At 47.3% G+C, this 18,226-nt stretch overlaps 1 protein-coding gene across 2 annotated transcripts in view; it reads left to right on the top strand.

The window, feature by feature from the left end:
• Positions 1-18,226, top strand: part of pou6f2 (POU class 6 homeobox 2) — a 235,235-nt gene that overhangs the window by 125,743 nt on the left and 91,266 nt on the right. For both annotated transcript variants that reach the window (XM_034167397.1, XM_034167390.1), the window contains exon 4: positions 1,586-1,875. In XM_034167397.1, coding sequence (XP_034023288.1) covers positions 1,586-1,875 — 290 coding nt within the window. The remainder of the gene's footprint in view (positions 1-1,585; positions 1,876-18,226) is intronic.

The raw sequence follows: 18,226 nt of genomic DNA, 5'->3' as shown, positions 1-18,226 counted from the left end.
ACACAAATTGTCATTTTCTATGTTTTCTTACATGCAAAATCCACTGTTACATTGATTAAAAGAAGAGCATTCTGAGATTTCTGACTCACAACCAGGGGGTGTGATTGTGGCCAAGATATCCAGCCCAGTAAAAATTCCTTATCATCCTACAGATCATACAAAAATGACTGTTTTACTCATTCTGTTTCCTTTATCTCTCTGGCCGAGAAGCGGCTGTATCCACATGCTGGATTAGATGATTTCTGTAAGGGACGTGGAACGGACTCTGCTGCAGGAACAGATCCAACGAGTGGCTCAATGAAAATTTAGTCAAAATCCGTGCAGTAGTTTTGATGTAATCCTGCTAACAGACAGACAAAAAAAAAAAAAAATGCCAGTGACTTCATTACGTCCTTGACGGACATAATAATGAAAAAAAATTTAGGGTGGCATGATATCTAAATTGTTTCATTATATATCAGACAATTGCAAAATCGGGTGCTTTTACCATAAAACCCACATTTGTAGTGATATTTTACACATCTGCCCTGTTATTATATCTGCCTGGAAACTCAAGCTTATCCTTCGTGTTCTTGCAGGACAGCTGATTACAGGGGTCACCAACCCTGCTCCTGGACGTCACCTGCCCTGCATGTTATCCAAGTCTTCCTGGTCCATCTGATGCTAATTAACATAGCTAGGTGTGCTCAGCCAATCAACAGTCCACAAACATCAAGCTTGACTAATCAGGTGTGGTTGCAGCAGGTGCACATGGAACACATGCAGTGGGCAGGTCATCTCCAGGTGCAGGGTCCATGACCCCTGGGTTATTGAGGATGATCCTTAACGGTGTTCTGCTATGTCCGATATTTGCCTTATAGAACCCATTTATTTTTGTGTTGCTTATTTTGTTTCAAGAAAAATGGCTACAGGATTGTGTGTGTTTTTTGTAAAGAAGTTGTGCAAACACCCTGTTTTCAATAAGTGATATTTTATCTTATTTTGCCAAGACATTTTGTGTCCACTGGAGAGTTTGCATTTATATTCTGGTGTGGCTGCAGGACGGAACACTCTGTTCTCAGTTTTATTAAACAGCATAAAATTTCTAATCATTTAAATGTAGAAATGAGGTTCTAATGGTTTGCCATTATTGGATCCAATTAGTTAATGGGTTTATTTCACAAGTTCTTCCACGGGGAAGATGGATGTCTCTCTCCTATGAGGTTTTAAGCCATTAAAACAAAGATTCTGACATTCTCCAAGTGACAATGGAGACTTTTGGCTCCAGAGAGAGCAATTCTATCAAGTCCGTCTTGATAGCTTTGTCCTCCAACTAGCTAAATTAAATTCACAGACTCCGTCCAGAATAAAACCCTTAAGGACAATGTTTTGGCTCTGTGTAATTTACATGTCTTTCAGTCTTTGCCTTATGACATCTCACACCTCCATGTGTGCATGTGTTTGTGTGTGTGAGGACCCGTTGTTTATATTCAGGAATGCATGCTGTCTGTTGTGCTGTCAGTGAAAGCTCCTGTTTCTTCTGCAATGAGTACAACATGAGTGAAAGTATACAGAAATACTTTTTCTTTTTACCTTTTATCAACAGCTACCTCATCACTAAACTCCCAGCTCCAGCACCTGCAGCAGCTCCAACAGATGCAGCAGCAGCATCACCAGCAGCAACAGCAGCAGCAGCAGACCCACTCCCACACTCACAACCAGCTGCCGTCCCAGCATCACATGACTCCGTCCAACCAGCAGCAGTCCTCCGTCCCGTCGCCCAGCTCCTCGTGCTCCTCCACCTCCGGCCATCAGCCGCAGTCCCCGCCCCAGCGGCCCAGCCACTCACCAGCCCGCAGCCTTCCTTCGCCGGTCACCCCGTCCATGCCGTTACCAGTAAGTCCACAAACGGAGAGACTGTCCGTCCATCTGTGTTTACATTTGTGTGTGAGCTTCCATGAATGTTAGGCCAAATCTCAGGAACCACTGATCACACAGTCTCAATGTCAAGTTCAACATCATATTATTTGCAAGATGCGAGTTTCATTCAGCTCAAACTGAACATTTTGTCAGAAACTGAACTGTTACCATGGTAACAGCCCCACCAAAAATTTGACCCTCTGCTCAGATCTGAGTTTCCACTGAGGCTACAGAGACAATCTTGGGCTTTAATGACTCAGAGACCACAAATTTGTATTTTCTCAAATTAAGCATTTTTTTTGTTTGTTTATTTCTAAAAATGTCCTCAATTGACTGATTTGACCTTCAGCCCAATGAAATCTCCTCTTTCTGTGCTAGAGAACATGTTCTGGGGTTCAGTTCCTCAGAGATCCCAAGTCTATATTTGTGTCAATTGAACCTTTTGCCCGAAAATAACAGGAAATTCCTGTTTTGACCTTTGACAGCAATGATTAATGCCCATATCTCAGCCAGGGCCCAGGCTTTCCAGATGTAACGCCTATGGATTTGAATCTCTATCATGGCAAATTTGTGAAGAGAAAATTGCGTGAAAGCAAGTTGTTGGGATTTGTTCCCTTCTTCAAATTATGCTTTTTAGTTTTTCATTTGCTAGCTAGAATCCTCAAAAATGCAATGACAAGGAAACTGATGCATAACTCCTGGATCTGAATTTATTCACTCAGTTCCTGGACTAAAACAGACTATGGTTCCAGTTTTGTTTTTTGTTAGGGTTTTTTTTTTTGTTGTCGTTGTTGTTTTTGTTTGTTTGTTTGTTTTGGCAGGAGCAACATATACGAGGTCTGTCCGTAAAGTATCGTACCTTTTTTTTTTTTCAAAAAACTATATGGATTTCATTCATATGTTTTTACGCCAGACATGCTTGAACCCTCGTGCGCATGCGTGAGTTTTTCCACGCCTGTCGGTGACGTCATTCGCCTGTGAGCACGCCTTGTGGAAGGAGTGGTCCCGCCCCCTCGTCGGATTTTCATTGTCTGGAACTGGCGGAATGAAAAGACTTTTTTTCCATCAGAATTTTTTCAGAAGCTGTTAGAGACTGGGCACCTGGAAACCATTCCCCCCACCCTGCAAAATTTATCTGGCTTTCAGCGGAAAATTTTACGGGCTTCACAGAGAATAAGGACTTTAACTACAGGTTTTAAGGACCCCTTAAAGGACGGTCGGTGCGCCGCGCTGCGAGCTGCGACGATGCGGCACAAACCACTGGATCATTCTAAGCTGTCGTGAAGCGCGAAGCCTCCGCGCGGCTTTCCATGCAAAAATCTCTTGTTAAAGTGAAATCTGCCGGAAAATGGCTGATGTCCAGGTCTTGTGATAACCAGAGAAAGAGCACCGACGGTCTCGTATCCACAGAGCCATCAGCTTAGAAATGATCCAGTGGTTTGTGCCGCATCGTCGCAGCTCGCAGCGCGGGCGCACCGGACCGTCCTTTAAAGGGGTCCTTAAACCTGTAGTTAAAGTCCTTATTCTCTGTGAAGCCCGTAAAATTTTCGCTGAAAGCCAGATAATTTTTCGAATGGTTTCCAGGTGCCAGTCTCTAACAACTTCTGAAAAAATTCTGATGGAAAAAAGTCCTTTTCATTCCGCCATTTCCAGACAATGAAAATCCGACGAGGGGGCGGGACCACTCCTTCCACAAGGCGTGCTCACAGGCGAATGACGTCACCGACAGGCGTGGAAAAACTCACGCATGCGCACGAGGGTTCAAGCATGTCTGACGTAAAACATATGAATGAAATCAATATAGTTTTTGAAAAAAATAAAAAGGTACGATACTTTACGGACAGACCTCGTATGTTGGGTTAAGTAAAATCTCAGTCTTTTAATAATGATTAACAATCTGTCAAATGTGAATCTTGTATCCAGATTGAAAACAAATTGTATTTGTTGTCATCAGTTTTGCGACATCTACATATGCCTACCCATTCCTACATTCGTGCTTTCCCATTTAATTAAATGGGAAAGTGTGAGGTACTGTGTGTGTGTATCATATATATATATATATATATATGCAGGGGTGGTGGCCAAGTGGTTAATGAGCTTGGTTTCAGTTCAGAAGGCTCCGGGTACAAATTCCACCCCTGCCACATTTCTCCATGTAATGTGGAGTTGCACTAGGAAGGGCATCCGGCATAAAACCTGTGCCAAATCTACATGCAGATCCACCTTGGATTTGCTGTGGTGACCCCGCCACCAGTAAACACAGACAGATAGTGTGACTGGGAATCAAACACATGTTTACATATATGCAGCTCGGGTCCTATCATACTGAGCAGGTAGAAGGAGTAGGTAGGATAATGGAAGAAAGACCAATGTAGGACCAGAAGCCTATTGGTTCTGGTACATACAGTGCCCTCGAAATGTATTGGAGACTTGGTATTCACACATTTTATTTTGTTTATGCCATTTCAAATACAAAAAAAAAAAATTATTATCTTCCTTTAACTCAAACTTAAAGCAAATATCTACAACTTGATATAAATTAATTAAAAAAATCTAAAAGCCAAGATGATGGGTTGCATGGGTTTGGAGGGCACTGTATATCCATAATGTGAAGCGCATGCAAGTCTACAATTGCCCCTGGATGAGACCCCAGTCCATCATTGGTTACTTTCCCAACCAAGGTCGGTACCCTTTCATAAAATTGCATTTTTACTGTTTTGTTTTGTTTTTTTAATCAGCTGAAACTAGGAAATAGCATCATGATGATCTCTTATGTCCGGTTTGGATCTATTTATTCTCAGTATCTGTGCAAAAACCTATGTCTGAATAGTTCACTTTTAATCTTTAAATTACCAGCAATGTACACTGCTGAAGCTGTCAGAAATATTGAGCTGCCTTTTAGAGGTGTTTAATTTGTTTTCATGCATACAGTGGCTCCCTGGAACCATAAATATCAGTCTCTCTTTTATGGCACGAAATTGAAGAGCACAAATTAGGTATTTAATTCCTATTCAGAAGTGTACAGTTGGCACTTAAAGAATTGGAGTGTGCATTTGAATAGTGCCATTGATGATGATGGCAGCAGACGCCGTGTGGCAGTTGTGACAGGCCCAGCCTTGAGCAAGCACATTGCTAAAGCAGAACACAGTACTTGATTCTGTCAGCACTTGATCTTTATCACATGGAGGTATTTGAATGGAGGTCGGCAGCTTTGCTGTCTACACAAAGCTATTAGAATATGTAGCATGCTACTGAAGCCTTGATGGACTTAAGCACATCGGAACAGGCGAGAGTCATGATTCACAACCTCGGGCTGTCGATACTGGAGGGATTCTGACGGTATCTCACCTGGAATTAGTCCATTCATCTTTGCTGCTCTTCCTGCTCAAACTCCTTTTTAGTCACTCTCTCTGTCCATCTGTCTCTGCCCTTCTGTCCGTCTGGCTGTCACTGCGTGACGATAATAACCTATTTTATATCCCTGTGGTTTCATTTCTGGTGGAGACTGGCCAGAGTCGCCTTTCTGTCCCTGGCCACATTCATCAGCGTCAGACCCTTATTGGGTTGTGGTGCAACCTTCTTTATGGCTGGGATGAGTTGGGCTATTTGTTTCCCCCTTGCAGCCCTCTCCGGCCCTGTCACGGCCTAGTGAGACTCAGCAGGAAAACAGTCTCTGGCTTTAATGGGCTCCAAAGGCTAGTCTCCTACTGAACATGCTGTCCAGCCCGAGCACGATTACAAGGGCTACTGACCACTACACAAATCCACACATAAGACTTATATTAGAAGACCTTACCACCAAAATGATGCATGACAGATTTTGGTCAGATTTATTCTTTGCAGACGATTCCATTTTTTAATCTGTGATTCTCTTCCTCTGCCATACTGGTGATACAACTAAGGGCATTTTCATGCCTTGGCATGGTTTTATAATCTTGTTTAGTCAGCTAAATTCACAGAGTTGGCTAATTTTTTGACGTTAGTCATTGCACAAGGTGCTTAGTCAGCAAAAGTTTTGCATTAGCTGACTGAAGTTTTTAGCCTGGTACAGAGGAGGCTAGTCTTATTTTAGTCAACAAAACTTCAGTGTCTTACCTCATAAAAGGCAGCTATCATGTACCACCACTTGATGGTGGGGGAACAAGGAGAGACTTGTGGCGGGAGTGTGTGTTCCAAGATCAGAATGATCCATTGGAGATATTTATGGATGCCGAGGCCGGGAGCACTTCTCCTCTGCTGCTGCGGACTTAGCCATGTCATTAGCAGACTGACCAACCCAGAAGTAAACAAAACTGTCACGCATTGGAGGCTTTTCTTGGTAATGGCAATCCCGAGGCCGCTATGACAGTGAAAATCATCAACTAATGCAAGACGACTAATCTACAAGTTTAGCCATCGATGTGAAACAGATATCGGTGCAGCGGGGGTGGTGTTGCATTCGCTCTTCCGTACTGTTGAGACAAAAAGGGAGCTGAGCCAAAAGGTGAAGCTCTTGATCTACTGGTCAATCTTCAGTCCTACTCTCACCTATGGTCATGAGGGTTGGGTTATGACCGAAAGAACTAGATCGTGGGTACAAGCAGCCAAAATGGGCTTCCTTAGAAGAGTGGATGGTGTTTCCCCTTAGAAATAGGGTGAGAACTCGGTCATCCATGGGGAGCTCTGAGTAGAGCCATTCCTCCTTCACGTTGAAAGGAGCCAGCTCATGTGGTTCCAGGCATGACCATCTGGGAGGAGACCCCAGGGAAGACCCAAGTTCTGTTTTTTTAATTCTTCTACTGTTTAATGGGTGAAGATAACCTGCCTCAAAAGTCAAAACTACCCAAAAAGATGATTTCACACTGCTAATGAACCCAACCATGGTTCAGTTTGATCTAGAACAAGACCCCTTCTTTTGTGGTCAGACCAAATTTTGGTCCAGTTCATGATCCAAGGCAGCTTTCTCACCTGCTATTTTGGTTTGTACAAACTGCAAAGTCTGAACAAGTTGGTGTGAAAGCACTGTTAGACCCTTAGCTTTCTGCGCATGGACTTCTCAAAGACAAGCATTGAGGCTGATTATGATGGCTGAGGACAGGCCTCCTTTCTGGTATCATTAAGGTTATTGCCTTGTCAAATAGGATTAAGAAGCCGGTGTTTATGTGAAGCTCTTGGGGGAAGCTGAGTAGCCATAAAGGGTTTAGTTTCTCCGGGTGAATGCTGGGGTTGTCAAAGACTGTGTGACCCAATGAGGGGCCTGCCCAAGGACAGGTTGAGGCCTCGGCACCCACTCATAGGTTTTAAACAGCGTCTTTGTCTTTTTCTAGCCCCAACACCATAAGTGTCTGTGTCATAAATTGGATTGATTTTTCAGTTCCACCCATGCAGGGTTGTGGTGTTTAGCATTCCTTTTGGGTGTGGCGTTTGTATGTTCCACTAACATCTAGGTGAGATTCTTCTGGGTGCTTTGGTATCCTCTCACAGGCCAAAGTCTGTCAAGGAAAATGACTGGTTGTCTGCATGTGTTGACCTCCTCAGGGTCTACCTCAATGGACAACGCTCCCATGGTCATTTACACTGTGCAATAATTAAAAACAAAATTAAAAACACACTGGCACTGCTATCTTGCTCGATGTTATTTGAAATCAGTTTCTGTACAGCTGATGCATGTAAAACGTAATATTAAAAACAATAGTTTTGCAAAAAAAAGCAACAAACATCCCTTCAGGTTTCATCTCATACAAGTTTACATCTCATTAATTAAGAAGTGAACAATAAAAAGCAAAAATACACATTTGAATGAGCCATTCAGTGTACCTTTTGTCCATTCAATCATTCATTTTCTATACCCACTTATTCCAATAGACCGTTGTTACATTGTTTGTAGCATGCACGCTGGGTACTCTGCAAGTTACTCATGTGGAATGCCGTGCAGAGCAAAAGGTTTTAATGCGGACATGCATGCTCCATGTAACGACACAGACGTAGCTGAATCTATGGGTAACACTGCAGCAAATGTCTACAGCTTGCCCAAAGAAGGGTGGACAAAAACCCTTAAATGTGTCCCAGATGTGTCAATCAGAACAACAAGACAATATATAGAGGAGAACGTTGGCGCTGGCAGCTGTAATCCCGTACGCATGGTGCATACATTTTTTTCACAGGTTTAGTCATGAAAATCATTCAATATTACAACAATAAAAATAGCTTGTGTGATATTACATTTAATGTCTTGACTCCAACTTGCTTCGTACAAATGATTGCTAAGTTTGAGGGGAAAGCCGGAAAAAATCCATCACGGCGCGTGCGGGTTATAAAACGCAATGTTTCATTCATTCATCGAAAACTTTCAAGCGTACTGCTCCAGTTGTGAAAAGAAAAGCAACTCAGTATTTTTCAGGCGTTCAGAAACGGTAAAAGTTGCAGTGAAAGCAGCTGAGCTTCTAGCCGAGGGCGCAGCTCCTTACTTTTGTTTTTGGACGGGTTGCCAAGTCTGCACTTTATAAGCCAGGCTTTTAGGAGGCACGCTGGCTTGAGCCGTTTCATCCCATTTTAGCACCTTTTTTGGATTGTGGGTGATCATAGTAGAACAACACCCTGTAAAATAGACAGCAAGAGCCACTCTTCGTACACTCTTTGACGAAAGTGCACTTAACGCTTTGTCCCCATGCCGACAGCAGAGCTGAGAGTTCACGCTTAGTCACGTGCAACTTACTGAGAATGCACATTGAGAATGTAAAAATGGTTTATTGAGGGTCACGGGGGGAACCTATCCCAGTGGCCACTTCGTGAGAGGTAGGGTACACCCTGGACAAGCCACCAGTTTATCACAAGGCCAACATTTAGAGACAAACTTTGTCACACTTACAGTCAATTTAAAGTTTCCAGTGCATCCAACTTGCCATGTCTTTGGAGGTGGGAGAGGAGTAAACACGGAAAAAACATGCAAACTCCACACAGAAAGGACCTGGCTGGAAGTGAAGCTGGGACCTTCTTGCTGTGAGGCAGCAGTGCTAATCAGTAATGCCCTGTTTACACTGGACTGAGACTTTTATAAGACCTACAAGCTCATGACATGGTGTTAACTCTCACAAGTCTTGGCTGATTTGATCTGTTATTTGCGTTCACACCAAGCATACATTATGACTGAATTTTGCAAGTGAAGTTTTTTATATAGTGCCAAATCACAACAAACAGTTGCCCCAAGGCGCTTTATATTGTAAGGCAAGGCCATACAATAATTATGTAAAACCCCAACGGTCAAAACGACCCCCTGTGAGCAAGCACTTGGCTACAGTGGGAAGGAAAAACTCCCTTTTAATCAGTGATGCAACCCCATGCAGAACCAATTGAGAGACTATTATGACCCATAGGATCAAGTTGGAAGTGAGTTGGGACCTGTGAGAGTTAACAAGACTGATTATGAGACCCGTGTATCTTTTAACCAGCCGCACAACTGTTGTAAGTGAATACACTTGTGCACCTGTTGGAGGCTGATGGAGAGCGATGGCGACTGGGAGGGATCATTGTTCCGACTATGGAGACCCCAGTGTAACCAGCCTGCAACCACGGTGAGAGCCAGCGAGAGTGACGGCAAGCAAAGACCATTTTTTGATTGCACATCGGTCCTGGACTCTTTGTAAACGGGCTGTAAGCCACCATGCTGTACTCCAACCAAAATGTTTAGTTAGAAAATCTGTGCCAGTTTTATTGAGAGCAACTGGGAATCACAGTAGCTTTTGCCTCCTGGTGTCTTGTGAGTTTAATCGCCTCACAACCCTTAATTTTTTTCTATAAATGTTTTTAATATTTGTTCTATTGTTTGTTGCTATGATGCATTTTAGGGGCTTTTTAATGAACAACATTTGTTTAGCAGCTATTTTGGGCTATTTTGAACTTTAGACTTATGAATGAAATCATGTTGGCACAAATGTATTTACTGTGACTTCAAACCTTCTTCATGAAGGATATATTGGAAAAATCAGTCCTTTATATGTTGTTTTAATGTACTTTGTTGAAAAATTGGACTTGCCAGCCATTCTTGATGCAATTATGAATATCTGGCTTAAGTCAGGTTTTTTTGGTGACCATCCTGTGTTTTGAAATGGTCATCAAAGGCCGTGGTTCCCAGCCATTTTTCCCTCCCCACGTGCCCATTTTTTGTAGTACTAAGACTGGGCTCTCCAACTCTTCGAACATGTGCACCTTCCACCCCAAAAAAGAATAAACTGAATTCATATTCCTTCTTAAAAAAAAAAATTAACATCAATTACACTGGTCAACAAAAAACTTTTTTTTCTTGCATGGACTTTGAGAACTGATTTAGGGTAATTTTGGGGTGCTGAATCCGAATCTGATTTCCTCTATCACATGACATTTTTTTGCAATCTGTATGTTCTGTTGGGAAAGTGTAAGTACACGGACCCACAACAGGGGGCGCAAATGAACGGACAATGGAATAGGTCAAATAACACACTTTACTGTTGTGAATATGCACAACAAGTACAACAGATTACAATAATGGACAAAGTCAAATTCACACAGGTGTCGTGTGGGCAGGCTTGAAGATAGGAGACGCCTCTCCAAAGTAGAACCGGAACCACACGGTTTCCTCCGCCACCAGACCCCGGGAATACTGGAGCCGCCAAGTCCCGAACTCCCAGGTGGCCACTGCCTCCGCGTGTCGGACCTGGTACTGCTGGCGAGGAACAAAGGACAATTAAAGGAGGGCGCGTTCGCACCCAGGAATCCGAACGGCAGGTAAGTTACCTCCACCTCTCGTTGGAAAATACTCTCAGAGCAAAGCACAAAAGTCACAAAGATCACTGTTAAACAGTCAGCTGAGCACGTTACCTTCTCGGTAGAAACGATATCTCGGCAAAGAGGTGGAGACGTCGTCCTGCTGATATACTCCTGCCGATCAGATGATTGGTAACAGCTGTTGCAGGTGATGCGTGACAGCTGTCATCCTGGCTGCTCCTGTGAGGCGGCTGCGCCCTCTGGTGCCTGGAGCCCGCACTCCAGACAGGGCGCCCTCTGGTGGTGGGCCAGCAGTACCTCCTCTTCTGGCGGCCCACACAACAGGACCCCCCCCTCAACGGGCGCCTCCTGGCGCCCGACCAGGCTTGTCCGGGTGGCGGCGGTAGAAATCGGCCAGGAGGGCCGGGTCCAGGATGAAGCTCCTCTTCACCCAGGAGCGTTCTTCAGGTCCGTACCCCTCCCAGTCCACCAAATACTGGAAGCCCCGGCCCATCCTACGGACATCCAAGAGTCGGCGCACAGTCCAAGCCGGCTCGCCATCGATGATTCGGGCAGGAGGTGGTGCCGGACCCGGAGTACAGAGGGGTGAGGTGTGACGGGGCTTGATCCGGGACACGTGGAAAACGGGATGGATCCGCAGTGAGGCCGGAAGCTGAAGCCTGCGGCTGGACTGAGTACCTTGATGATCTTGAACGGACCGATGTACCGGTCCTGCAGTTTACGGGAGTCCACTTGAAGGGGTATGTCCTTTGTAGACAACCACACTGCCTGCCCTGGCCGGTACGTAGGGGCCGGGGTCCGCCGATGGCCTGCATGGGCCTTCGTCCTCATCCGGGCCTTCAGCAAGGCAGAACGGGCGGCACGCCACACCCGACGGCACTTCCGTAGGTGGGCCTGGACCGAGGGCACACCGACCTGTCCCTCAACCACCGGAAACAAAGGAGGTTGGTACCCCAGACACACCTCGAAAGGGGAGAGGCCTGTGGCTGCCGACACCTGGCTGTTATGGGCATACTCGATCCAGGCCAGATGGGTACTCCAGGCCGCCGGGTGCGCGGCTGTCACGCAACGCAGGGCCTGCTCCACCTCCTGATTGGCCCGTTCTGCTTGCCCGTTGGTCTGGGGATGATACCCGGATGAGAGACTCACCGTGGCCCCCAGTTCCCGGCAGAAGCTCCTCCAGACTTGCGAGGAGAATTGGGGACCATGATCCGAAACGATGTCCGATGGTATCCCATGCAGCCGGACGACGTGGTGGACCAGGAGGTCCGCTGTCTCCTGGGCCGTCGGGAGCTTCTGAAGGGCCACGAAGTGGGCCGCCTTGGAGAATCGGTCCACTATCGTGAGGATGGTGGTGTTGCCCTGGGACGGCAGGAGGCCCGTGACAAAATCCAGGCCGATGTGGGACCAGGGGCGATGGGGCACGGGCAGCGGCTGGAGCAGTCCCGAAGCCCTGCGATGGTCAGCCTTGCCCCTGGCGCAGGTGGTACAGGCCTGGATATAATCCCGGACGTCGGCCTCTAGGGATGCCCACCAGAAGCGCTGCCGGACAACTGCCACGGTTCTTCGCACCCCTGGATGACAGGAGAGCTTAGAGCCGTGACAGAAGTCCAAGACTGCAGCCCTAGCCTCTGGTGGGACGTAGAGTCTGTTCTTCGGCCCAGTCCCGGGGTCCGGGCTTCGTGCCAGGGCCTCCCGGACGGTTCTCTCTACGTCCCAGGTGAGGGTGGCCACGATAGTGGACTCCGGGATGATGGGTTCCGGTGGATCCGACAACTCCGTTTTGACTTCATCTTCATGTACCCGGGACAAGGCATCCGATTTCTGGTTCTTGGTCCCGGGACGGTAGGTGATCCGAAAGTCAAAACGGCCGAAGAACAGTGACCAGCGGGCTTGCCTGGGGTTCAGCCGCTTGGCGGTCCTGATATACTCCAGGTTCCGGTGGTCAGTGAAAACCGTGAATGGCACGGACGTTCCCTCCAACAGATGTCTCCACTCTTCAAGAGCCTCTTTCACCGCAAGGAGTTCTCGATTGCCGACGTCATAGTTCCGTTCGGCCGGGGTCAACCTGCGGGAAAAATAGGCACACGGGTGAAGGACCTTATCGGTCTTCCCGCTCTGGGAAAGCACAGCTCCTATCCCTGAGTCCCAAGGCGTCCACTTCAACCACTAACTGGCGACTAGGATCGGGCTGCACCAGAACGGGTGCAGACGAGAAGCGCCGTTTCAACTCCTTGAACGCGGCATCGCAACGATCCGACCAGGTGAAGGGGATTTTTGGTGAGGTCAGGGCTGTCAGGGGGCTAACTACCTGACTGTAGCCCTTAATGAACCTCCTGTAGAAATTAGCAAAGCCGAGGAACTGTTGCAGCTTCCTACGGCTAGTGGGTTGGGGCCAGTCTCTCACCGCAGCAACCTTGGCCGGATCAGGGGCGACGGAGTTGGGGGAGATGATGAACCCCAGGAAGGACAAAGAAGTGCGGTGAAACTCGCACTTCTCACCCTTCACAAACAGCCGGTTCTCCAACAACCACTGCAGGACCTGACGTACATGCCGGACATGAGTCTCAGGATACGGAGAAAAGATGAGTATATCGTCTAGATATACGAAGACGAATCGGTGCAGGAAATCCCGCAAGACATCATTAACCAATGCTTGGAACGTCGCGGGGGGCGTTTGTGAGGCCGAACGGCATGAGCAGGTACTTCAAAGTGACCTAAACGGGGGTGTTAAATGCCGTCTTCCACTCGTCTCCCTTCCGGATCCGAACCAGGTGATACGCATTTCTAAGGTCTAGCTTCGTGAATATTTGGGCTCCATGCAGGGGTGTGAACACTGAATCCAACAAGGGCAATGGGTATCGGTTACGAACCGTGATTTCGTTCAGCCCCCAGTAATCAATGCATGGACGTAGTCCGCCATCCTTTTTTCCCACAAAAAAGAAACCTGCACCCATCGGGGAAGTGGAATTCCGGATCAACCCGGCAGCTAAAGAGTCCCGGATGTAGGTCTCCATTGATTCGCGCTCAGGCCGTGAGAGGTTGTACAGCCTACTGGACGGGAACTCAACGCCTGGAACCAAATCAATGGCACAATCATACGGACGGTGGGGGGGAAGGGTGAGCGCCAGATCCTTACTGAACACGTCTACAAGGTCATGGTACCCCACCGGCACCGTCCCTAGATTGGGTGGGACTCTGACCTCCTCCTTAGCCTGGGAACCGGGAGGAACCGAGGAACCTAAACATACCCGATGACAGGTCTCGCTCCACTGAACCACTACCCCGGACGGCCAATCGATCCGGGGATTGTGTTTTAACATCCAGGGGAACCCTAAAATCACACGGGGGGTAGCAGGAGTCACAAAAAACTCGATCACCTCCCGGTGATTTCCTGACACCACCAGAGTTACAGGTGGTGTCTTATGTGTGATTGGAGGGAGTAGGGAGCCATCTAGTGCCCGCACCTGCACAGGCGAGGTAAGCGCCACCAGAGGGAGCCCTATCTCCCGGGCCCATCTGCTGTCCAACAGATTCCCTTCAGAGCCCGTGTCCACCAGTGCTGGGGCCTTCAGGGTTAAATCCTCATAAAGGATTGTAACTGGGAGTCGTGTGGCAATGTGGGTGTGTCCCACGTGAATGTCTCGGCCCACCCCTAGCCCAGTCTCTAGGGGCGGGCGTTGGTGTTTAACCGCTCGGGGCAGTCTCTTACCTGGCGCTCTATCGAGCCACAAACAAAACACGCTCCGTGGGCCAGCCTCCTCTGTCTATCTGGCGCCCTAAATGTGGCCCTGCTCGTGTCCATAGCTTCGTCAGCAGGGGGAGCTGTAACCGCATGGAGCGTAGGGGCCGTGGAGCGTGGGGAGGGCGGGACGCGGTCAGACCCGGAAGGGAGAGGGACGGCGCGTGCCCGGCCACGCCCTTCGTCTCATTCCCGACGGCGTTCTTCTAACCGATTTTCTATTCGTATAACTAGATCAATAAGCCCATCTAAATCTCGCGGTTCGTCCTTAGCCACCAGGTGCTCCTTTAGGACCAACGACAGTCCGTTTACAAAGGCGGCGCGGAGGGCAGTGCTATTCCAGCCGGACCTCGCAGCCGCGATGCGGAAGTCGACTGCGTAGGCAGCTGCGCTCCGGCGCCCCTGTCTCATTGACAGCAGCACGGCTGAAGCGGTCTCTCCTCTATTTGGGTGATCGAACACTGTTCTGAACTCCCTCACAAACCCATCATATGTCAGAAGGAGCTGTGAATTCTGCTCCCAGAGCGCTGTAGCCCAAGCGCGTGCCTCACCGCGAAGCAGGTTTATTACATAAGCTATCTTGGTAGCATCAGTCGCATACATGACAGGACGTTGTGCGAAGACGAGCGAACACTGCATAAGGAAGTCCGCGCACGTCTCCACACAACCTCCGTACGGCTCTGGAGGGCTTATGTATGCTTCCGGGGAAGGTGGGAGGGGGCGTTGAACGACCTGTGGAACGTCACTGTTACGCACAGGGTCGACAGGAGGGAGAGCCGCAGCAGCGCCTTGAGGGCGTGCTTCCACCTGTGCGGCGAGAGCCTCCACCCTGCGGTTAAGGAGGACGTTCTGCTCGGTTATTAAATCCAACAGAGCCGTGAAAGCGGTGAGGATCCGCTGCAACTCACCGACCATTCCTCCTGCGGACGCCTGTGCGCCCTGTTCTTCCATTGGGCCGTTCAACAGCCGGTTGACGGCCCTCGGGATCCATGACGTTGGCCGAGATATCCTGTTGGGAAAGTGTAAGTACACGGACCCACAACAGGGGGCGCAAATGAACGGACAATGGAATAGGTCAAATAACACACTTTACTGTTGTGAATATGCACAACAAGTACAACAGATTACAATAATGGACAAAGTCAAATTCACACAGGTGTCGTGTGGGCAGGCTCGAAGATAGGAGACGCCTCTCCAAAGTAGAACCGGAACCACACGGTTTCCTCCGCCACCAGACCCCGGAATACTGGAGCCGCCAAGTCCCGAACTCCCAGGTGGCCACTGCCTCCGCGTGTCGGACCTGGTACTGCTGGCGAGGAACAAAGGACAATTAAAGGAGGGCGCGTTCGCACCCAGGAATCCGAACGGCAGGTAAGTTACCTCCACCTCTCGTTGGAAAATACTCTCAGAGCAAAGCACAAAAGTCACAAAGATCACTGTTAAACAGTCAGCTGAGCACGTTACCTTCTCGGTAGAAACGATATCTCGGCAAAGAGGTGGAGACGTCGTCCTGCTGATATACTCCTGCCGATCAGATGATTGGTAACAGCTGTTGCAGGTGATGCGTGACAGCTGTCATCCTGGCTGCTCCTGTGAGGCGGCTGCGCCCTCTGGTGCCTGGAGCCCGCACTCCAGACAGGGCGCCCTCTGGTGGTGGACCAGCAGTACCTCCTCTTCTGGCGGCCCACACAACATGTTCCGTATTGATGAATTACACAAAAGTTGCTCATTCACTCACGGGTTTGATGCCACTAATCCTGCACAAAAGCAGCTTCAAAAGCATAGTTTTAACCCCTCTGGGGTCCGAGGGCATTTTTGGACAGTTCACTCGACTGGCATAAATGTTTATTATTGCTGTTAAGAGCTCTCCCTGCATCCCACAATCAAGTTTTATGTTGCCTTTTTTTCAGGACAACCTGTTCTTTCATAATATATATGCTTTTGTTGTGTTTTATAAGTGTAATAAAAGTTTACAATCAGTAATAACAAAGATCAAAGTAAAGCGGAAAATAATTTTCCACACACATTTATTCAAAACACACAGCAAATTGTAATAAACAGCTGTTTTGACACTTTACAAAGGTAATTTGAGGTCTTGTGTGAAAGACTGTACAACAAAAAAGTTCAAACAATAAACACAAATGCACATTTTGAACAATATATACAAAATGGTCTATGCATTTATGCTCCAGTCTGAGGAGCTGCCCCTCTCCCTCACCTCATTGATATGGTAAACAGTGCTTTACACCAACGGGAGAGAGCCACAGAGTAATCCAGTAACATTCAAATGCAAACCAGTGGAGCAATCCTGATAGTTACACACTGTTTGAGCACGTGAGATTGTCATGCGAGGCTCTCCGTCTGCTTTCACTTTTGCTGTGCCCAATGGCGCAGGGTGCATTGGAGGAGTTAGGGGCCTATTCAAACGGGCCAACTAGTAAGATATCACTCCTGAAAACGATCTTTGGTTTATCACGTGAGGTAAATCTGCCCTGCAATTGGATTTTGGAAAACCATGTGACGGTGAACCAATTCCGATTGGACACTCACATTGCGCACGTCATCACCCAGCTTCTATGAGGAGTACAAAGATGGCCGATAGTGGATCGAAAGTCCGCAGAGTTAACTTTTCAGCAAAAAAAAAAGAGTAAGTTTCTATCTCATATCATTAAAAAGTTATTTATGATTTAGTAAAGTTTGGTCCCAGCCGTCGTATACGATGACGTCGGCCCCAGAGGGTTAAATTATGTTCGCGAAATGTGAACAAATAGTAATATGATTGATGGTGCCAAAGAAGTGCATGAGACTGCAGCTTTTGCTTCAATGCTTGATATGAGAAATATGTCTTCATATCATCAAAAACATGATGTGATTGGCAAAAACTAACACCAGATTTGGATTCAGCACCCCCAAATTACCCAAAATCCATTGAAAAACTCCATGCAAGAAAAATCGTGTTGACCAGTGTTGTAGATTTCCCCCACTTTCCTCTTTGTCTAGTAAGTAAGTTATTGTGGCTATTTTAATTTTACACATCTAATTTTGACCGCCTTAGAGCAGACGACACCTTGTACCTGACTGGGATCTTTGGGACTCTGAAGGGGGCCTGAACCACAAGTTTGGAAGCAGTGAGCTAAGAAATAAAAAAAAAAATAATAAAAAAATAAAGCCTTTGCATTACATTTGGTGCCCCCTGAGGGGAGTTCGAACTCCAGGTTAGGAATCAGGGATCTAAGGAACCCCAAAAAGTTGGTGTACTTCCACTCTGGAGGATGCAGAGAGGGTGGTCCTGGCTCCCTTACTGCACACACGGTTTGCAGCTTGGGTGCTTTAATCGACAGACAGAAGGGGAATATTGGACACTTTCCTCAGAGGAACTGGTCTGTGCCTTACGTTTGAGGCATAATTAGTAGAATATAATTGGTATTACAAAGATAACACTCATTTCCTATTGTCGTTATTCAGACACACAGAGTCATCCAGCCATTTAACTATTTCCTGAAAACACAGTGCAGCCTCACCAAGAGACAAACACTCACCATGTTCCAATTAATGTCCCATTGTAATTCTCCTCTCATGGGAGGGTTGTAATATTTTCAAACACCGAGTGAGAGAATCCTGAGCATTCATTACATCCCTGGTGTGTTTACTCTTTTTTAATTTTGTTCGTCAAAATCCATTAATAGGCTCGTTATTGTCCTTATTAGAAATAGAAATTGCTCCACAACAGACTGCGGCCCCTTGAGTCAACCGCTGCCTAAACTCAGATTACTGGAGCTCATGTGGATAAATGGAGGAGAAACGTACCTTTCCAGCACACGTGCGCTGCTCTCTAACTGGCACACT

The sequence above is a fragment of the Thalassophryne amazonica genome, chromosome 1 (assembly GCF_902500255.1).
Source record: "Thalassophryne amazonica chromosome 1, fThaAma1.1, whole genome shotgun sequence".
Taxonomy (NCBI): domain Eukaryota; kingdom Metazoa; phylum Chordata; class Actinopteri; order Batrachoidiformes; family Batrachoididae; genus Thalassophryne; species Thalassophryne amazonica.
The sequence above is the reverse complement of the archived record's forward strand: the minus strand, read 5'-3'. Positions and strand labels throughout refer to the sequence as shown.